This window comes from Myxocyprinus asiaticus, chromosome 17, assembly GCF_019703515.2.
Source record: "Myxocyprinus asiaticus isolate MX2 ecotype Aquarium Trade chromosome 17, UBuf_Myxa_2, whole genome shotgun sequence".
NCBI classification, from domain to species: domain Eukaryota; kingdom Metazoa; phylum Chordata; class Actinopteri; order Cypriniformes; family Catostomidae; genus Myxocyprinus; species Myxocyprinus asiaticus.
Window position 1 is genome coordinate 934259 of NC_059360.1, and position 23569 is coordinate 957827.

The following is a 23569-nucleotide window of genomic DNA, read 5'->3' on the forward strand; positions in this document are numbered from 1 at the left end:
GAGAGGTCAACAGAGAATGACCAGACTGGTTTGAACTGACAAAGTCTACAGTAACTCAGATAACCGCTCTGTACAATTGTGATGAGAAGAATATCATCTCTGAATGCTATTCTGAAATGCAGGTTGGTGCAGTTTTGGCGGCACTAGGGGGACCTACTCAATATTAGGCAGGTGCTTTTAATGTTGTGACTGATCGGTGTATGTATACTGTATGTATACTTGTGTGTGTATATATATATATATATATATATATATATATAAATTAAGAGTGTGGCCCTTGAGTGTAAAGGGATCCAGCTTTGCGGCCCCTGACCTTTCCAAATTTGAGTAGTCCTGGTATATGCTTCTATTGAAGACATCAGTCTGCGTTATTTCAACTTCACGTTGTGTTTAATAGCAGAATTCCTGAAATGAAACAAATGCACTATTCATGATCCTGAGCGGAAAAGTCCATGAATCAGAGCAAAAAAAAAAAGTGTAAACAGAGCTTTGCGGCTCCGCCCACTCCCATGATGCACTGTAAATGATACAATCCAGTCACTCTCCCTACACTCTTAAATTACTATATCTGAATATTTTGCAATAAAAAGCTATTGGTACCGATACCAGTGAAATTTCATGGTTCTCGATAACAATTTTGAAACCACAGCAAAAATATGCTAATATGGTGATGTGCTATTAAACACACTCCTTTAGCTATTTAAAGTTACATTTCAATGTAAATAATAAATTAAAAGAAATTCATGTTTTCTTTAAGTGTTTCTTTAAGTATGCATTGTTTAAGTGTTTTTAAGTATGGCCTTACTGAAATCTGTTTTATTTTTTCAAAAATCCTTTTTTCCTTTTTTAAAATTAATTTTCTAGAATTCCATGTTTTTAAGTTTAATATAATTTCATCGTCCAAATGGTGTCTAATCAAATCTTAAAACTTTTAAAATCTTTTAACAAGTAAAAAATAGAAGAAAAAAAAAATTGCAACACTAATGCATTTTAACAAAATTGTATTCAGTACAATAGCACTTTTGTTTGTGATATATTGCTTAATTATTATTATTATTTATTATTATTAATATTAATACAATGAATATAAAATTTTACTATTTACACTTGCAATATATTTCTGTTTCAAAATCTTCAATTTCAGATGTCTAGCTTTTATTATGAATCGTGCTTTTATTTTGACATGTGGTTTTGACGGAAGCTTCACTTCCTCTGACGGATAAACAGTTCGCTACATGGCCCAGTGTGAACGTTAAAGTGCAAATGCTGTGATTTAATTATATAAATATATAGTCTACATGTGCTTCAGAGAGAATTATTGCTGGGGTTTTTTTATCTCATACAACACAAATTATTCTCAATGTCAGTGGAGTTCCCAGTGTATGAGAAGTCTGCTTCACACATTCATTTAAAGCTCATGCAGCTCGAATGCAGACTACGATTTCAGCATTTCATAGTTTAATAATCATACTAGGACATTTAACAATTTTAATTTGATTAATTGTGCATTTCAGTATAAAAGGAGTACCAGAGCACATGCTCAAATAAGCGTGTGAGCATTTAAAAGCAACCGTGTGTCAGTCTGACAGCGCGCTGGGACTGAATTAAGTCGGTGCTCGGTACTGCCGGTACTGCACAAACATTGGCATCATGACGACTTTTTTATTTTAATACCAACTTGGTAATGAAGTACCGGTACTTTTGACAACAGTAGTTCATACAGTATAATCAACGGCTTTAAATCAATAGTTTTGCATTTTTGCTATTTATGTTGAAGTTTGTATACGCCCCTGCAGACAAGATGATGTCATCAATATTATTGGTCCGTTTACCCGGAAGAGAAAGACTGTACATTTTAACCCTGCTAAAAGATTATTATCTTATATATAGCATATAGATGACCTCAAAGTTAACAGACATGAACCTTAAATGAAACCTTATATGTTGATTTCATGGGGTCTTTAAGAACAATAATGTAGTGAATAGTGCTAATACAAATCCACCAGAATGAGCGACCTTACAGTAACATGACTGTATACTCAGTCGACTCAACAACAACAGATTACACACAAAACTTGATAGCACACGTAATATCTACACAGCACAGAAGGAGCAAGTGCTGTGTGTGCGTTGTCTTGGGTTTAGAGGGGTGGCGTGCAGGTCGTGTTCCATCGGCCTCTCTGATGGCAAGACATCATCCGGGCTCAGGATCAATCGATCGTGCCGGGTTGGGTTTCTACTGTCCCTGAACACATGAACACAGCGTGTGCTCCACAGGAAGTTGTGTGTGTGTGAATGATGAGCCCTACGACCTCAGTTCCTCACCCTTAAATGGGTCAAATGCCCTGATGTGTGTGAGTCTGGCCTCTGGACCCGATTATCAAACCCTAGACAAAATAATTATGCTCTCAGATACGACCAATTAAAAGTGCTGTAAATTAAATCACTGTATCTATCGAAGAACGCTAGAGCTGCTGCAATGAACGCAAATCTGACATGTGCTTTTCCTCTAAGACAGACAGACAAAGATGTCACTTTTCTCTTCTTTATTTTTGTCCCCTTCAGTGTGAGGGAGGCATCAACTAAGCCACCGCCAGTGCTGCTTTTACATGCAAACACTCACGCTTAATTTGCTCCATATCATGCTGGAATTTCTCGCTTTTTGGCGAGATCATTAGCCGTCTTCCTGCCAGCTCTGGAGAAACTGATTCACCATATTCCCTGAGAGAGATGCACACCTATTTGATTTAGAAATGTGTTAAAAATACAGAATTTTCTGTCTTCATTTGCTGCTTTTTAGAAGTTTTTCTCATTTCAGGGTCTTTTGTTCATGCGGATAATAATCTATCCCTTTTGACGCACCTTTCTATTTTTTTCCTTCCTTTTCAGAGCAAAAAAGGCTTAATTGAATTATCTTGAACTACTAACGGCAGCCCCCCGCGCAATCCTTCACACCACAGAGTCTTGCCACACACTAACACATCCCGGTCTTTTATTTTAATTTGTTAAGCAAATGTATTTTCAGATCAGGATGCATTTGTGTGCTGGTGAATTCATGGGGACTTTGGCCCTGAATGGCCCGTAGCAGCAGCTCTATTCAGCCATTCATTGGCGAGGGCAAAAGAAAAGCAGCGCGGTTGTATTTTCTCAACGGTGGGGCCAAAGCTGAGCTGCTCTTCTGTGAACGGCGGGGGTCCCTTTACATATGTTCTCAACACTGAACCATTGTCACCCATTCTGAAGGGCTCAAAAGGACGTACCCCCCCCCATGACCCCTCAAACTCACAAAACAACACCTCAGCTAACAGTTACTACTGAGACTAAAATCTCTCACTTTCTCTTTCTGAGCCCACCCGAGCATGGGTGAGACTTCACTGAGACTTGATTTACAACGAGAAAGATGATGTTGGCATCCACTACCTCTACGACTTAATATTTGAAGAAACAAAGACAAGGGAGCGTTCTGAAAGAATAGATGAGAGGGAAACTGGTAAAAGGGCTGGTTTGTGTTGAGGGTGTTACAGGGTCACCCAGCAGTTTAAAGGAGACAAACGTTGAATCGTCTCAATTAGAGTGTTTGCGCCCTCAGCACGTCTCCTGCTAAAACGAGGGTCAAACTGTAATAGAAACAGGAAGCTCTCAGATACAAAGATAGCACTCCAGTCCTTTCACTACGGTAAACCTTCAAACTGCAGTGAAAATAAATAGACCCTGTGAGCGTTCAGGACTGAGTGGATGTAAGGAACTCTTGAGGTGTGACGGGGGTGTTCGGGTCATGATGCTTCTCTTAGATCATTGCAGATGTTCTGATACTGATGGAGCTCATGGACTCACCTCACTTTCTGCTGGCTCTGCATTTATTTATGCAGAACAGAGTGTGATGATTAGAAATACTCTATTAAAGATTAGTAGATATACTGTAAATAGTACAGCATATAAGTACTCAGATGAGTGCTTTGGAGTGGTTTTCTGACACACGTTCCAAAAACATGTTTGTTATTTCGAATAACTTTACACATTAACACATCTGTGGGTCATTTTGCTTCATTTTAATAAACATTTTGTTATATTTTTGTTTGTTAACACTGTACAATACGGTGCTATTCATTAACATTAATAAATGCATTCCTATATGTTTACTGTGCATTTTCGCATTGAGAATTTATATGGAGTTAGGATGAAAATAAGGTGCATTGCAAACTGTTCTGAGACCAGTGCAGACAGACAGCACACTGGAGGTTATGTTATTCACTAAATAGGGAGCAAGGGAGCATCCTATAGCTCTCTATGCAGCTAAGTGCATTCACTCCTAAAATCTGATGTAATGCAGGACATTCTTAAAGCAGCGGTTTCATTTAACCGGTGGGTGGGGGGGGGGTGCAGCAGGGCAACACTAATCTATCAACGGCTTGTTTGCTTAGTCACCAGTGCAACCTAGACAACAGTGTGCTTCAGTGTGTGTGTATGTGTGTAAATAGTGAACATGCATGTGTTTATGGTTCACAAAAACATCACTAATTGTGTGCAGATAAATTGTGCTGTCATTATTGGATGGATCTTGGAGTGTGTGTTCTGTGTGTTCAGTGACCCTGTCCATTGCTGGAGAGAAATTGATAGTTATATGAAAAGCCACATTAACCTCCAGCTCCTGTTTGAAATAACTTCACAAAAGTTCCTGCCCATGTGTGCAGTGATTGACAGGTAAAAAGTCTGTCTGGTAAACACGCTAACCTCAGCATGTGTGTACAGTAGTTGTACGGTATTTAGCTTTATACAATAGCTTTATACACACTTGGCAGTGTTTGCTACACAGAATTCCAACAGTTAATTCTGCATTGGCTTTTTTGGAACTATTTTCAATGGTGGAGCAAAAAAACCAAATATCTGTCCATATTGTGTGTGAAATGTGAACTTATTTATAGAACTGTTGTATAAAGTCATTATCATCTTCACAATGGAGTGTTAAAATAAGAGACATTCTTGACTTGTGGGATGTTTATCATGAGCTCACATTGTTTGGAGACGAATGAGAAATGTGTTATACTGAGCTGCAACCAACCAGAAAGTCATTCAGCGGGAGAGAGAGAGAGAGAGAGAGAGAGACTGACATACAGAGAGGCAGAGATAGAGACAGATCTTTGTAAATTCAGGAATGACCTTGTCGACTCTTGGAATAGTTCTTACATACCCAGAATGGGTCGGTATTAATAAGGATAGCTTGAACAGGCTGAAACACGCTGTTACATGAGTGTGGAGGGGAATGCATCTAACCTGAAGAGAAACACAAGAACGAGAATGTGCAGTTTGATTAATAAACTCTCCAGACTGCTTCAGCCACTCATAATTCTCACTCTAACCTCAAACCAGGCCAGCGCAAACCCACAGCAGACTGTACCACAGCACATGAAATGCAGCATATGTATTATAAGCATGTTAAAAATTGAACTAACTTTATATAACTTGCTAAGCAAGATTCTCTTCAAACTGTTGCTTTGCCATGTGACTGTAGTGATCTGAAGGAGAAAACTGACCACAGAAGAAGACAGCTGACGCTAATGTCTGCTACATACCTGCGTCAAGTTATGAATTGCACCAGTGTCACATGTAATCAAGCTTGCCTGTCCATTCACATACTAGCATAGTGTATGTTTCTAGTCTAGGAGGGGGGTGGAACAAACAGCTCAGACGTAGAAGCGGAAAACCAGTAACGGACGGCTGAGCGTGTGTGTGTGAAGCAAAAATCAAAAGCAGACTATGTTTCTCTGTTGAGTTTGTCTGGGTAATGACGCTCATCTGAATCCCAGTGCTGTAGTTCTGCTTTATGATCCTCTTGCTCGTTCTCTGGTGCTGTTTTTATTCACTTTTCCTCAAGGGCCTCCCTCTGAGCTCTGTCTGCAGCTCCTCTTTGCCATTCCGTAATGACGACCGAATGCTGGAACTGCACAATATCATCTCATATTTTGTATTATGCATCAAAGGCAGCAAACAAAACACACCAATTTGCTTTGGTTCCGTTTGGCCTCCCAAGACGTTGGCAAACTGAGGCTTCCATCACCCGTACCACCACACTGTAGTGCCAGATAATACCATCTCTGAAACTCGCTGTTCAGCTCAGTTATATGAGTGAATTCTTTGATGACTATAATCTGTAGCAGTATCAAAAATAAACACAGAGATGCCAAATAAAAAGGATATAAATAGAAGAAAATCCAATATAAGCGAGAGAAAAGACAGATATCCTAATCTAACTGGAGCACGTTTTGGCTGTAGATGTGGATGTTTGCGAATATTGATAAGATCTCAGTCGTTGTATCCCTGGGGCTGTTGGGCTCACAAACCCCACTGAAATCAGAGTGATTTAGATATAAGAGACTTGGCGAGACATCAGCGATTTGAGCAAGCAGAACCCCCTCCTCCTTTCTCCTTCTCTCCCTCTTCAATCGAGGAGCAGAAGAAAAGGAGGGAAAACCTGTAATTACATACACTCTTCTGAGTCTCCCTTTATGTTCATTATTTAAAACCGGCGGCAATTACAAGTTCAAAGGGGCTTAGAGGGCCAGCAACCTGCATAATCGCCAGCAAATGAAGTGTAGCGTGTACACGGCAACGGAGCACAGCACTTGGAGGGGGGATGAATCATACATTTCCATACAGGCACAAATCTCTGGCACCTCAGGGCTCCGGCATGCACTTTCCCTGCCTTGCAATCCTCTTAGCCACGGCTTTTTGTCTGACGTTACCCACCAGTTACCCTCGCGACATGAAAAACATATCAAACTTCACCCTGGCTTATGTCATACAATCATCTGCTGTTTGTCCTTCTGTTTACACTGCCAGACCGCCCACCCTCTCCTCCAGATTACAGCTCCTTGTTTCTTTCTCCCTGACGACACTTGCACATGTTACAGCCACAAGAGTGAGTGGATCCCCACAGGTGTATCTTGGTTACCATTGGTGATGGGTCCCAGCAGCTAATTTTGTATACAGGTAGTTGTATGCACATCAAGAGAAGGTTTCACAGACCCAGCGTTTAGTTATGGTTTCAGAACCGTCCAACCGATGGTCATTGTTTACATCCACCTCTAAATCTACACCTCCACCTCCTCCAAGAGAGGCCTCCGTTTCTCTCTCTGTGGTGTTTATCTTGTTCGTCTGTCCTGGTTCAGTGCTGCAGGTCACCTTTCTTTCTGTTAGGCTTTGGAGTGCCTCCCCCTGGTCAGCTCGTGTTTGCATTAAGTATCTTTAAATAAGATCTCCATAGGGAGCTGCTCTAGTGCTCACACCATTTCCTGTCAGCAGCTCTTATTGTGCGCCTCATTCACATGTACAAGTCCCACCTGAATTCAAAGAAACATTGGCACTCTTTGCCGTGGCAAATAGCAGACAGTTAATTTTTCATTTGGCAAAATCTCCTCGGAAGGAAGCGAATGCTGGCTGTTTCATTAAGTGGCCCATCCAGGCAGACACGTGCGCCACACCAGAGCCCATGTTTACCCAAGCAAGTGCGCATATTAGAAGGGAATCCATGGGGAGATTAATGGGCTACTGCCTCAGTACCATTGATTATCTCCACGCCATTTTCCCCTCTTCCTGCACAGATATTAAAAAGTAATGAAGCCTATGGAGGAAAAGAAGGCGAGACTTCACGCATCATTTTACGTTATCTGGACTCTAACAGTGAGGAATCTCTTTAAGGCACAGTTTGAGCAGAATTAAGTAAACAAATGTAGAGTATGCTTTTGAAACAAGCTGCGGCGACTAGAAAAATGTGCTTAAGCAAAGACGAGCCCCTGACACGTGGAGGGGTATTCGCACATGTTAGCAATTTTGCTCTGTAGTATTCCCAACATTACAACCAGGCTGTAATTGCTACAATGGATTTGGAAACCACTGACAGTAATGGAGATGTGCAAGAACATTGAAAGCCACCAGGTGAAGAGTGATCTACAAAGCCTGTTCAAGATGTCTGCTGTAGCTCTCTGGACAAATGGCTCTAAATGATTGTCCTTCAATGTGTGCACAATGGTCTCCTCCACCAGGACTGAGCATCTCCATCTCTGTTCTCCTGCTGTGGCCTTGCTGAAAGGGAGGGAGGCTTTTTCAGGAAAATGACTTCCTGAGGCATTTCGTGAATCAGCAGACAGTCTCATAGCCAAGACCTTCCCAAGAGTCTAAACAGTGGAGTGAAAGGTGAGGAACCAGATTGCAAACATGATGGGAAACAGTTTTTCCTGCCCTGCAGAGCTTTGTTTTGAATGCTTTTGGCTTCATTTGTTTTTAGTATGTGGTAATGACTTGTGCACTAGATCTCTATTTACAGAGACCAACCATCAATGGCATAGGCATTACTGAAGCACTTTTACCATTATAGAGGCATGCCGTTCGATTCACATCAGTCATGAATTATTGTGCAGCAGTACAGTGAGGCAGTGGTGGGGAAAATATACAAACACACAAAAGAAAGAATACAACAACAGCTGTCTTTCACCTCAAGCTGGCTTCTCTGCAAAGTGATTGGAAAGGAGCTTGGGTTACATTCCTGAGATGGGGATGGGTGGTGTTGCTTTCAGAGGTGGGGGTGGAGACAGCTCAACAAGTTGTTGAAAAGAACACAGACGCTTGTCATCAGCCTGCAGACCAGGGAGCAAACGGAGTGCATTTTAGTCGTAGAGGTTAATGACCTCGCCTTGCTCTTCCATTCTGCTGAAGTCCAGGGCATCAGCTGCACTCTGCTGTGTTGCAACTCACAGTTCTTGCTTTGGATCAGTCCAAATAGCTGTAAGTGGATTCCCAAATCCCCATTTATCTCTCCTTCTAAGGCAGTGCGTAAACTTGCAGAGTAACGGCTGTGTTTGGATTACTAAAGCTCCCTTTAGTGCTCAGTTTGTAAGTGCATGAAGAGAAAGAAAAAAGCCAGAGTTGTTATTTTATATTTGCCATTTTAGTAGATGCTTTCTTATCCAAACAGACTTACAGTACATTTACTGCAGGGACAGTCCATGAGGTCAAGTTCCACACTCAAGGGCACAGTGATTGGGGAACTCCAATCCAGGTCATGAATCACACAATTACTGAACAACTTTGTTTTTTAATGGTGGTTTGAAGATCAGCCTTTTTTTTTTTTTTTTTTTTTTTTTGCACAATTTCATTAAAGAAAAAAAGCCAGATACATTTATTATTTGTACTGCCTGCTAACCTCTATCCACTAATAAACAGTAAGCTGAGCAAGCTGTTGGTCATCCTCTCATGGGACTGTTGGGTAGCTGCCAGTTTCCTGCTTGCTTTGTCAGTGGATAAAGCCGGTAACAAACGAGAAGCCTACAGCCAAGCTGGTCGGCCAGGTCAAAGGTCATCAGGCCTCAGGGTAGGATTGAGCAGAGCAGCACTATGGGGAGAGTGCAGGCAGCTGGAATGTACCTAAAAGAGGCCTTTTACTTTGCTCCTCAGCTCTGCTGCTCTTAGAGCCATTAAAGCTCTTCATACATCTCTTAGTCTAGAACATCAAGAGTGCAGAGTCCCAAGGGCTCCTAGCAATCCACCGCCTGAGCGCTTAGGAATGACGGGAGATCTTGATTCTCTTTCAAAGATTAAACGTTCCTGTGTAAAGAAGAGTATTTCTGAAAGGTCATAAACGACATTCCCGAAAGCAACATGCACAACAGGTGTAAGCTGCTGATGGATTGAAGTTTGCTTTGGCTCCGTCTGTTGTCTCGTAGCATTTCTGCGATCTTGACGGTGAGAGGTCTTTGACTAAGTGTACTTACTCTGTCCTGCTTCGGCTGACTTTCACAAGGATGAGAGTTAGCGAGCCTCCACGGTGCCTCTCTGCTGAGATGTTGTTTAGTACTTTCGGAGAGCCAGCTAAATGGGCACCATGCTTGACTTCTAAATTTTTAGCATCATTAACCTACACAAAATCGCCCCTGCAGCTGTTTGCCGGATGCTTGGTTGCCCAGCTAATGGCTAAACATTGAGGTTTCCTCTGCTGTGAGTTTTTATTTTATTTAACAACTCTGATTTGTAAGTGTAACAGATGAAAAATGGCATTATGGGTTAAAGAGGCCTGGTTTGTTCTTTTGCTACTGCTGGTAAACATGGTAATGTGCCATTAATTGCTCTTCCCAAACCAAGACATGGAGTAACAACATTTGTTTATGTTGAGAATCCTTCTCCTCATTAAGAATAAAGAAGTGTTTCACTTTTAGGAGCTTACTTAGCTAAATGAATATTCTGTCATTGAAATTAGCCTACATTATTGCCTTGTCTTTAGCCTCAAAAGCAATATAACAATACTGTATGCTGCCAAGATCCTCTCACAAAAGGTTCCAGCTGGAATATTGTAATGTAAATATTTTGCTGCCAGCAAGTAGGATGACCTTGTTGTTCTTTGGCTTCCCAGTGGCCTTTTGGAGAACATTTTAGTTCTTCAGCCCAGTCCATGTACCCCACGAGCAATAAACATCTTTTACTCTCTCTCATGCAGGCAAAATATATTAAAGAATAGCATAAGTCAGTCTTGCCCTGTGGGATGGAGGGGGGGATGTCAGCAGTAAGCCAAAGGTACAAGCCCAGTGGCCTAATGAACGTCACCCGTCAGGTCTCATCTCCATTGCTCTTGGGTGCCATCTAGACTGATCAAGTCATTACAGATGGTGGTCAAGGCATCGGGGAGGGCATGACTCAAATGAAGAGAGAATTCCCTCTCTGTGCAGCCTCAGTATGTCAGATGAATAGTGCATTGTTTGCCCAGATATCTTTTTCCAGTTGTGACTCTGAGGCTGCTGCAGGTTTGTGTTGTTTGCCTCATTTCACAGGCTGTTACAATGTGAGCTCAGGCCAATGCTCATGTTTATCTACTAGATTTGCCCAATTTGCCTTTGAGCATGAGTGGTCACATGGCTTTATGATAGCCAATAGTGTCAAATGACAAGTGCTTATACTGTGTGTAACCGCCATCTCTCTCCCTTCCACTCAGACACCTCTGATTTCAGTCTGACCGCTGCAGAGCCCAAAACAAGCATCTCATTTTCTGCCTGGTTAACATTCAAATGAATCTCTTTGAAAATGACAGTGAAAGGTGCTGTAAAGACCATCACAGGAACAGTCCTCAGTGTGCATGCAGTCAAAATTAGGTAGCACAAGTAACTAGTTGATGAGTGTACCTACTGTAAAAACTAGGTTAAACTGAGTCTGTGTGATCCAGTAGAGATAGAGATTCTATGGCTGTTGTGCTGAGACTTTAATTTGGTCAAATTTGCAGCATAAAGCCAGAGGGTTTAGAGGATGACAGGAGATTCAGTCTTTCTTCTGTTCCCCTCTCCCTACGCAAGGACATGGAGATCAGGTTCGTCCCCTTGAAAGAGTCGGCTGGCCGCAGCGGTAAGAGAAGCCATGAACCTGATCTGATAATTAACTAGCCTCATCACTGTGGGCCACGTACACACACACACACACACACACACACACACACTCACAGAAGAGTTTCTTGTGCCCAAGTCACAAGGTCTACACAAACTCAGCTGACTCTTTAAGTTTTCCATCCTTCACCCTCACTAGTAGTGTTTGCTAAGTCAAGCATCATTATTACTATTGATCATACCTAGGGTTAGGCTCTAACCCTAAGCAGTAGACTTCTGCATGTAGCTTGGGCCTCTAAGCAACTACCTAGTTACTATCCAGAACACCCTATCCAGAAACCACCTTGCATCACCATAGCAACCACACAGAACACCCTACCAACTGCATAGCAAGGCGCTAACAACAACTCTGAACACAAGCATCGTTTTGCACAGGCAAACACCAGCATGCGATTAATTTTAAATGTTTAACAAGATTTTATTCAGCCCCGTGTGAGTTCTGAACACTGATTACATTGACATTATTACATTGACGCACACACCAAAAACAAACAAACACACAGAGTTTCACAGTATTAGTGATCAAGTGATGGGGAAAGGACCTCTTAATGCTATTTGTTAAACAAAACAAATCCCAATGGGACTTGTGACAGAAATCAAATACTTTGCAGCCTCTGTGGGGTGCAATTTAATTACCTCAGAAGCACTATCACTAAAACACCTATTCGGATGAAGTATCATTACGTGGGTGGCTCCAGCGCTAAAAGCAGAACAAGAAGTCTGCAGCACTTTTCATGTGGCGATCCATGCGGCGCTTGATGATGGCTTTGATGCCCTTATGTGAATCATGAACGTGGCTTCACGATTGCTGTAACAATGTGAATATCCACAGTCTATTGGCTGATTAATATTGTGGAAGATGAGAGTTTTAATGCGCACTGCATTGAATACGCAACCTATGGGGAGACAAGTTCTTTCAATTACTCAAACTCCCAATTGGACTTTGGGAAATGTTTAATGTTACTTAATGAATTGGTGCTATTTTAGTGCATTTCTATCTTTATACTGTGGAAGGCTTTGTTCAGAAAATGTCAATAAAGCATTATATTGTTACATATTGTTTTGTTTTCTTTCCTAAGATGAAAATAAATGCAGTTTGATAGGAAAAGAAGTATATACTGTATATAGTAAAACACATATATAGCACTTTTAGAATCTGTGAATTATGCTAATAATCATGATTTAAAATCTGATTAGACTGACAACACTGATTACAATCCATCTGAAAAGCTAGCTGTGGATAGTTCTAATATTTTGTATGCTATTAGCTCCATTTAGCCATCGTTTGCTGTCTGATGTTTGTTCATGTCAGTTGCTGGAGCAGTTACTGTAACAACAGCAGTTAAAGAGCAAAACTTTTGTCTAATTCTTTATTTCTGTGCGTGTTTTGCTGTGTGTTTGTGTCTCCCTGCACTGGGTGTGTGTTTGTTCCCCTGTGTGCTTCTCTCTATCGGCCTTGAGAGTGGGAGTGATTGATTTTTAGCACTAATGCTTGTTTACCCTTTAGCAACCGCGTTCCAGGCCAACATCACGGGGTGTACGCCCCCCCCCCCCCCCCCCCCACACACACACACACTCCCCCCTACCAGCCCCCTCCGCCTGGCCTTGCCAATCCCTGTTTTTTGCAGGGCAACAGTTTGCTTGGCAGGCAAATTGATAGCTAGAGTCACTGTAGAACCTTGCACCATCTTCAGTGAACATAAATTATTGGTGTAGAGCAAACAGGGGGCTGGCGGCAGTCCAGCGGCTGTGAGCCGAGCAGAGTCAGTGATTGTTGTGGGGGCTCCGCGAGAGAAAGAATGAGGCGTATGAGGAGCGGGAGTCTTGCTGCTCTCCTCAATAGCTGCTCATGGCGTGCTGGGCTCCAGGTGCCCCTTTGAACATGCACAAATTGTAACTGTTTTACCTCTGAAAAAAATGATCCCAGTGTGGCAGGCATGACTGGAGATGTGCAGACGCCCAGAGGAGCTGTGCAAAAGACGTGTTTGTTCATACGTTTGTGTACAAACAAACACAATGACTGCTGGTATGCACACATTATTTAAGCATCAGGGGATTTATTTGTGTACATTTAATAAAACTGAGGATGTATTCTCTTTTGTGTGTGTGTGTGTGTGTGTGTGGGAGAGAGAGAGAGCGAGTTATGTCGCATTCTTGCTTGTTTTCTAGCTGTTGTCTGGATGCAGTTTAGTGCTGAAGGAAATCAAACGCACACAAAACAATAGCTCCATTTAACTGTAAACACACACACACCGCTCTGCTGTCAGACCGTGTGAGTCATTTCATCATTTTAATACATATAACATTTAATTAACTTTCTAAACAAATTTGTCTTTCGCACAGTAAAAGTAGGTTTCTTTCTAACATTAATAATATACAACACACCATATTACAGTTATTCATAAATATGCTTTACAAAATGAAATTTATAAATATTTTCATATTCAAATAATTCTTATCAAAACAATCCAGCAGCCTTCATTTGGATGGACTATCATTTTTGCAGAAACACATCTATGTAAATGAATTATTAGCAGTCTCTCTATATTTAAAATGTGCCAATCTTTCTGCAGTTGTCTGTACAGCAGATATTAAAATGTCATTCTGGGTTTGATTGATTTTATTGGGGGTCTAAGTTATCTTGCTGCGCTCAGTTTGATTAAACAAACGGAAATGATCACAGTCGATTGAAGCTCTGTGTCACGTTGAAACTCAAATCTTTCAGCAATGACAGAAGAAATTGTTGCAAATAGAAAACAGCGTTGAGAATCACGCTTTAACACAATACCATTTCACCAATCTCAACTGCAACAAAACTACCACAAACACTACAGTGTTTGTATACTTCTACTACACACGACTGTATTTCACTTGTGATATGTGACGTGTTTGAGTGTGTAGTTAGACAGTAAATGCTATTATAAAGTCTTTATAAAACAGACTGCTTTGTTGCATACTGTTTGCATTAGCATGTAAGTGTTAGCATCTTGATAAATTCATCTAAAAATCAATTACGTCACTAGTTCTTTTCAAATCTGCTGTGGAAGAGTTTTTCTTCAACTGTAAAAGTCGATACTGGATGGTCACAAACACTTTCATAGTGCAAACGGTTGTTAATTTTAGCTAAAAAGCATACACAAATGCTTTAACCTCCTGAAACCCCGCGTCCGCCTGAGTGGACATTACGTTTTGGCTTTACTATTTGCAACGCATAATTTCATTTCATTTAAACCGACTGATCTTAGTTCAGGAGACTCTGGACTGTCAGAAAAGGGGTCAACTTTTGACGCACAGAGTCATGTGATCAAATAATATGGGATTGATCACAGAGGAGTTTGGGAGAAACACCAACAGAATTACATCTGGTAAGAAACCTCAAAGTTTCTTAGGGGCTACTAGTTACAAATCAAAAAGGGGAATGGAAAAAGCACACAGCAGTCACACAGGGGTCTCAGGAGGTTAAAAACACATCCAACACATTTGGGATACTATTTTCAATTTGGGATGCACATATTCTTTTTTCACATACTGTTTAGCACAGCTAGTATGTGAACTGGTCAGCAGAAGTGTGCGGTTAGTGCAGTCGCAGGAATGTGCAGATTACATTAGACTGCAGGAGTCTTTAATTCATTGCAGTTGAGCGCTGAACTGATGAAGTCATCCATCAACTGCACGGTACGCAGCTCCGCTGGGGAGGCCGGTGTGTGTGTGTGTGTATGTGTGTGAGGGGCAGTGGAGGTTCAGCCTCTATAGGGGATGTTACATGGAGTTGCTGTGAAGAGCGCCTGTAATTTGGCCAGTAGAGTGCAAACACACATGCACTCTGGGAAATAAAACCAGCTCACATGCACTTGCTGCAGACTGTATGATGCTTCGACATGTCCCACAGGACTGCTGTATGTGTGTGTGAGCAGCAGAAACGGATGCCATTAACAGGCTGCAGCGTAATTAACAGTTGATTCGATCGCAGGTGAGGGCGCTGGCATCTGCAATAAAATAAGCTGCTCATTTTTCTGTCTGATTATTTATAGATTGCAGCTCTTCTCATTCTGTGGTCAGTCTGCATTGCAAGATATCACTCCGGCTCTTAGTAATTCACTCTGTTGATTGAGTTTAAAGCGACAGCAACTGGTTCAATCATCTCTCTGATCGCGCATGCTAACTTTACTGTCATTCACACCGTGCACAGGAGAATTAGGCTGAAATGAATAATTCATGCACAGGTTCAGTTCTCTTCAGGTTTCACTTGTTTTTCCATTTGACGCTTTATGATGAGGTATCAAGAGTGTGTGTCTTACAGCACATCACTGTTTATTTGACTGTAAAATTGTACTTACAGACAGCAGCGGCACAAAAACATAAAAAATACTCCATAGGAAAAAATGACTGAGAGAGAGCGAGAGAAAAAGGAAGATCTTGAGGGGTGGGTGTGGTTGAGGTAAACTGGATCAGGTGTGTATTTACAGTGATGTGAAACTGGATCTGTTCTGTATTGTGTGTCTGTGGTCAGAATCTCTTGCACTGAGGTTTAAGGGTTTTAGCACTAGTGTCACAACCGATATGGGTTTTTCAATAGCTGATGCCAATATCTATAAACCAGTGTGGCTGATAGATGATATAATGCTGAAATATACATAATACAATTTAATGTAATCATATGAGACATGCACAAATTGAAATTTGAACACAGAAGTGGTTTATTATCCATTTACAAAGATTTTTTAAAATTACAAGCGGAAAGCTATCACTTGTGTTAAAGGGTTAGTTGGCCGTTGTTATCGGCTGATGCATATTGAATCACTAAAATATCTAAATGAGCACATAGCATAGACTTATGAGAATGTATAATAACTACAGACTAACCCAAACGCTACCGTTAAAATTTTTGCATTTTTAGAATAACAATAAAATATATATATTTTAATTAAATTTATTTATTAATCGTTTTTCCAAATGAGAATGCCCCTAAAGGTAGGTTTTGTCAAATTCAGCTGACTTCTGGAGACACATTTGTAAAGTACAGTAAACACACACACACACACACACACACACACACACACACACACACACACTGACGTCTCTTGCCAAGCACATGTCAGCACCTAGCAATCAAAATTTTATTTCTGTGTGCCCATTATCATATTTCTTTGTTAATGATTTTAGCATATTAAAAGCTCCACTGAACACAAGTCGAAATCTGATTCATGCATCTCTTTTGCCTTCATTATTTGTTCAATCTTACAATTGTTTTCTGATTAATTGAACACATTCCTGAAGCATTCCCTCCATCCCCTCTTTAATTAAACCAGGATCGCACAAACTCAGCCGTTCAGTTCGCAGGGTCAAAATTCACCTGCTTCTCTGTCAAGATAATTTTAAATGTTCCTTATTCATATGACTTTCACATTTGTAAATTTAACCTACTAGAAAAGAGAGCATTTCATAAACAACATTCATGAAAAATGGCACCTACATGTACAGCAGACATCCTTGTTTATCTGCAGAAGTATGTGTGTGTGGGCACACGTGTGGCAAGGGGTGAATAAAAGCGGAGCGTGTCGCTTGTTTGATTCTTAATCTGTCTCTTAAAGACATCTGTCAGTGTGGATCACTATTGTTTGTCATGCGTGAGCCGCGCGCTGCAGCCGCTTCTATCATATCATATTTGGCAGATGAACAGTGACACAAATTGTTTCATTGCATTCGTGCACGGGGGGGGGGTGTTGTATTTGCAGGTACGACTTCTGGCTATATGAGACCTTTAAAGCAAATGTCTCGCTTTAGTGCTTGGCCTGCATTCAGCTATGACACAAGGGACGAGGTGAATCCATTTCTTTAACCGTCGAGGAAAGGAAGATGCTCTGAGTTACAATTCAGCTGCTCACTGAGAAATCACTGCTGGACTGCACAGATCTGTGTGTGTGTGTGTGTACAGTGTTGGGTCTAATCACAAAGATTACAAAGAAATTAGTTACTGTAATCTAATTACTTTTTAGTCAAAAAAGTAGTGTAATGCATTACATTTTAAATTTTTGTAATCAGATGACAGTTACTGACTTTCAGTTAACCCCTTAAACTCTGGTGGATTTTTGGGCTGCCTCCTGCAATTGTTCACTCTACAATTTAAAAGCTCACCGTTCACACATACTGTGGACTAATTGCACAAATAATAATAAAGACTCCTATTATTCATAAATAATATTGTATGTGTTTATAATCTTATGATATACAGAAAAAAAAAACTTTTTTTTGTTGTCCTATCTTTGTAAACATGTTATTCTACCTCACTTTGAAAAGTCTCATTTTATTCCACTATGTGGCAGAAAGCACTAGAACAAATATTTTATTCTCCATCACATTCCATCACAATGTACAGATCTGAAATGTAGTTGGCGCTCTAATGAATTTTAGCCCTCACAGATGTGCTCGTCCATAGACATTCAGTCTAATTTTCAGTTCAAGCACCACCCTCATTGTTTCATTGAATATCTCGGCCTCTGAGTGGACTACAAGCTCAATCTAGGTGTCATTTAAAAGCTCCTCCCTATTGTGATGATATAAAACATTTGATCATTAATAGTCAAAAACATATTTTCTGATGATTTGTTTAGCATGCTTTTTTTTTCTTTCTGGATGGCATATTTTGTTCTGGACATCTTCGATATAACATTGGATTATTCAGCCAAGCAAGCTCACAGACAAGTAAACAATGGCTCATTTTTAGAGAACTTCCAATGATAAAAGCAGATATAATGTTTTTAGCTATTTGGGGCTTACAGCAGCAGTTATCGGTGCATAAATGTGACATTTGTATTTGATGACTTACAGAAATCATATTTCACTTCGATTCTTTTGAAAATCTTTCAAACTGTGTTATTAGGGAGAAACAATTAACTGTACAGTCACATTCCTGAGAGTGAGAGCTTGACTTGTCCATTTATGAGCTAAATGAAGGAATTCTATTTTTATATAAATATTTCTACTACATAACCTCTGGGGGTGCTAATTTTCAACACCATTGTTTTGAGCCGTTATTTTGTTATTTTATGTAATATAAATGCAGAATTGATGGTGATCTCTGAAAAGATCACATTCTAAGCTTTCAAATGATACCCGACTTATGGATAAGCAGACTTTTAACGTTTTAAGCATTTTTCAAGACATAGTGCCCCCTTTTGGACCCTTGGCGGGTCCATTTAAGTACATTATAGGGTTATGCTTATTATCTAATATATTATTTATGTAGAATACATGAATTATGGCCCCGTAATGAGTCATTCTGAAGGAGAAATGTGAGGTCTGAGTGTAAGACTTGTGTGTAACAATGAATAAGAAATAAATATAGACATTGTTTTGAATATGTTGAGCTGAAAATTGTTTTTAGAAAGTAACTTAAAAGTAAAGTAATTAGTAATGTGACTACTTTTTCAATTATGTAATTATTCAAGTAATCTGATTACAATTTAAGATAAATAATTAGTCATTTGTAACGCATTACTATTTTTAAGTAACTTACCCGGCGCTGTGTGTGTTAGTGCAACCCGGTCTCATGAGAAGTTATAGTAATAGTATAAGATGACAAAATTTAAATAAACCGTACAAGTTAGCTCATACAAAATTGGGACTTTTACTCCCATAGAGAAAAATACATGAATGAACAATGTTATTCAGACTTTTCCTAAGTTTAACCCCTAAACTAAACCAAGAATTTCACACACCATTGCACTTGTGTATATGGTTGTGTGACAATAAAAGTGATTTGATTTGATTTGATTAACCATGATTTAGGAAAATCTCTATTGTGTAGCACAGAAGGAAGAGAAACATTGGGGTTTTTAACGAGCGTTCTTTAACCCAAAAGCTGAACCTAACCATAAAGTCTAACTTCTTACTCAAACCCCAAACTTAAAGAATTAATTAATTATATTTATTTATCACACATTATACATTTGCACATATACAGTGAAATTCTTTTTTTCACATATCCCAGCTAAGCTGGGGTCAGAGTGCAGGGTCAGCCATGATACAGCACCCCTGGAGCAGATAGGGTCAAGGGCCTTGCTCAAGGGCCCAACAGTGGCATCTTGGCAGTGCTGGGGCTTGAACCCCTAACCTTCTGATCAGTAACCCAGAGCCTTAACCGCTGAGCCACCACTGGTGCAGTGGTGGATAGAAGATGAGCTATGGTTTCTTGCCTGTATTGTATGGATTTGAAGTTCTGTTTGTTGATTGGTTGGTTTCTATGGGATTAAAAGTAATTTCTTTTTGTTCAAACCAAATCTTATGATTTTGGCTTGTGTGTAAGTGTGTGTGAGGCGGGACGGGGCTGCAGGGTTTCACTCAAATGCGTTGTTTCTAAGGCTGTTCACTGCAGAATTATTATTTTTTATTTATTTTTTTGTCAAAAAAATGACGAGATATTTTGTATTGTTTTCAGAGAAATCTAACAAAATTGTGTTATATTTATGCTTATAACAAGAAAATAACTATTTGGCAATGGCATAATAAAAAATAAAAAAAACTGCATTCAAAGGGAAAACAAGTGTATTTTTCTTACCCCATTGGCAAATAGTTTCTTCTTGTTTTAAGCATAAACCACTCCAAATTGTGTTAGATATCTCTTAAAACAAGACAAAAGGCCCTATTTTAAGAGCGCTAAGGTAATGCGCAGCACAGTGCCTTGAGTGATACGTGTAAAGTCAATGGGCATAGCCATGAAGTCATGCGCTCAATGCGCAAAAGGCTGGACCAAGTGCAATTTAATTCTGAGGTTTCTCCGGTTATTCCAGCGTCTGCGTCCTGTTATACAGTCCATTCCCTCAAGCTCCAGCAATATAAACAAAGACCACTCATAAGAAGCTGGTAGTGTAATTGGACTGTATGTAATGAATTCGAAGAATAGAAATATGGACTTGCGTTCTATTGTGTATTAACAGTGTCCTTGTTGAATATCAGATATATTTCTATGACAGTGACACGCTACTTTTAAATGCATGGAAAATGCAATTCTCATCAGAATTTGGATGAAGGTTCTGTTAAATTACAGAGAATATAAGTATTATTAATCATTTTCATCTACTGACACAAAAATCATGGCTAGTATTAACAGTGACAGTGACACACTTCACTTCTACTGGTCAGTTTTGATTTGGAAAAATGTAATTCATTTATTGAAACAATTCATTAAAAATGTAACCAAAAATATTTCTAAATTCAAATTATACTTCAAACGAAACAAATATAAAACCAAAATAACAAAGTGGTGAAATAATCATACCAAATACAAATATTTTACTCTCTCCTTCTTCCACCAGCCCCTTTTACAATATAAATTAGATCATAAATACAACTGTAAATATAAACAATGATAATAACTGAAGAATAAGCCATGACCTTTAGATAGTTTAACACAATCTCATAATTATTATTTTTTCTCAAAACGGCTACAGCAGTGATTGTCAGTGACTTAATTTAATGTTCCTCTATATTTTGAGTTTGGACATTGAACTTTATTGCCACCTGCTTGTGGAATCTCCAAACTGCAAATGCAGGAACTGAATTTGGACTTTGCGCTGAGTTAAGAGGTGGTTGTAACGGATTCACACGATGGGCAAGGAGGAGACAGGAACCGGCTGAGCAGTCAATGTAAACTTTTAATAAACAAATTAACAAAACACAACATAAAACTGCTTTCCAGCACATCACAGAACACACACACATGACTGCTGGGTGCGTCTCTCTCTCTCTCTCTCTCTCTCTCTCTCTCTCTTTTGAACTGGTGTGCCCGGCTCCTCTTTATCCCTCTTCCGGCTGATTGGGCTGATTCAGCACCGGGGAAACCTCCGGCCTGACTTACTCCCCCCTTCCTTCCTTTCGGCCATCTTTCCGCCAGCCAGTCTTCCCCGCCTCCTGGGGATCGGAGTAGGACAAGGGAAGGCAGAGTGGAGAGGGAAAGAGTGAGCGGCAGAGAGAGAGAGAGAGAGAGAAAAAACTCCTTCATCTCCTGGTGGACGGCAGCGACTCCTTCGTCTCTGGCGGACAGCAGCGGCTCCTTCGTCTCCTGGCGGACGGCAGCGTCTCCTTTGTCTCCTGGCGGACGGCAGCGGCTCCTTCGTCTCCTGGCGGACGGCAGTGGCTCCTTCGTCTCTGGCGGACGGCAGTGGCTCCTTCGTCTCCTGGTGGACAGCAGTGGGCTCCTCGGCCTTCTGGTGAACCGCTCCAGTACCACCGGACCATACCTCTTCAGCATCGCGACCCTCCATCAGTGGCGAGGGCTCTCCGACAGCGCATCCCTCCTCCTTCCCAGGTTTTGGCACCAATGTAACAGGTCTCTAGCTTTCTTTCTCATGGAGGAGGCAGGGACCGGGTAAACATCCAACGAAACTTTTAATGCCAACACTTTTCAGTCTAAAATCATAGAGATTTGCTTTTCAGCTCAGTCAGCCATTCGTCTCTCTCTCCCCATCTGCTGCTGTCTCCTCTCCTTAAATACTCCCGCTGCTCCTCACTGGAACACGAGACCAGTGTGGCGCACAGGTGGACCTCGTTCACCACTTATCTCTCCGGCCTCGCTCTGCCACGCCCTGCTTGCCACAGTGGTATTGAAACGTCTTAGCGCAACGACCAAATTCTCATACTTAATTTACGTACAATACACCCAAGTTGCACAAACACTCCCACCCATGCCATCTTGTACTTTGTGCTGGCACAAATTTTGCACTTAGAATTAGCGCTTTGCGCACTTATGCCATTTTGCTTCTGAAGCCAGTTTTACTCATTTTAAGGTAAAAACATCTAAACATCCTTAAATCAAGACAAAAATACTCAGTAAGAAAATGTTTTCTGGCATGATTGATTGTTTGGTCCAAACTCAAGTTCAATGGTCAGTTTCTTCCACTGGTCTCTTTTATCACTGAGTATGTTTACATGCACACCGATTATTCTCAATACGCCGACAATGTGTGTGAACATGTAAATCCATTAAACGGCTTTCTTTTATCGATGTAAGGTCATAAACTAATCGACACGGGCAGATTTTTGCCCATTACCCTGATTTCACGTTGCATGTAAACACCTTTACCAGCCTTTTTACTGGATTATCCAATGTGCGCAGGTGTAGTGCGCATGCCCCTTCATGGTGTGACGTTAAAAGCAGAGAATAACACATTATTTCAAATCTCATGTAAAAGTGGTTGTCTGATTTTTTAAACAAGCAGATTTTGGGGAGTTGTGTGCATGTAAACCGGTTTATTGTGATATTTGGTTTTGAACTGTGGTATGTTTGTGTCCTGAAGTACCGCTGTACTAGAGGCAGCTGTTTACCAGTATAGCTGTGTAGATTTAGAAGAAAACACAAGCTTCAGTTTTTACTGATATAAAAAAATGACCAAAAGACCAAACCGATGCTAGAAGACCTTCATTGTGTCAGTGACCTCAGTGAAGCTGTGTATCAATAATAACCTGCCGTACAGATCGACTGACTGAAGCGTGTCTCTCTGTCTCTTGTGTTGTGTTGCAGCATCCGTATCCTTCAGAAGAACAGAAGAAGCAGCTCGCTCAAGACACGGGTCTCACCATCTTACAAGTCAACAACTGGTGAGTTCAGTCACTATCTCTGTTAGTGTTTCACTGCTGTCATCGCGATGGAGAAGTGTTTATTTACAGTGTGGGAATTCACAACACACATTTCTTCTCTTTGATGCGTTTAAGAGGAAAAAGTACAATCGCATCCTTAAACCTGCATCACCCCCCGCACAACGCTTTGGATTAACGGTGCAGCGCTCTGACCGGCCTTTTCTTCTTTGTAGATGGCTTAGCTCATAACTGGAGGTGGTGGATTACATAAAATGATCACAGAGGCAAAGAAATTATACAGGAATTATTTATCAAAATACTCGGTCTGGCTCTTTTTTTTTTTTTTTATCGCAGGCTTAATTTCTTTGGCTACATTCTCCGGCCGATGTTCAGATTAATTGAGCTGACAGCTTCTTTTCAAAACACCGGGAAGGTATTTGCACGGATTTTCCAGCCTTACACAAACGTAATTATACGGAGCGCTATTTTATCAGTCTAATTCCGTGTAGTGGAGCTTCTATTTACAAATGAGAAGTCCCTGGCTTTTATTCTCAGCTTCCCTTAATATATTTATCAAA

At 40.6% G+C, this 23569-nt stretch overlaps 2 protein-coding genes across 5 annotated transcripts in view; one reads left to right on the forward strand and one right to left on the reverse strand.

Moving 5' to 3' along the window:
* Positions 1-23569, forward strand: part of meis2a (Meis homeobox 2a) — an 84514-nt gene that overhangs the window by 39416 nt on the left and 21529 nt on the right. For all 4 annotated transcript variants that reach the window (XM_051723245.1, XM_051723248.1, XM_051723247.1 and 1 more), the window contains exon 9: positions 22936-23012. In XM_051723245.1, the coding sequence (XP_051579205.1) occupies positions 22936-23012 (77 nt within the window). The remainder of the gene's footprint in view (positions 1-22935; positions 23013-23569) is intronic.
* Positions 1-23569, reverse strand: part of LOC127455400 (uncharacterized) — a 329023-nt gene that overhangs the window by 12194 nt on the left and 293260 nt on the right. The gene's annotated exons all lie outside the window — the stretch shown is intronic.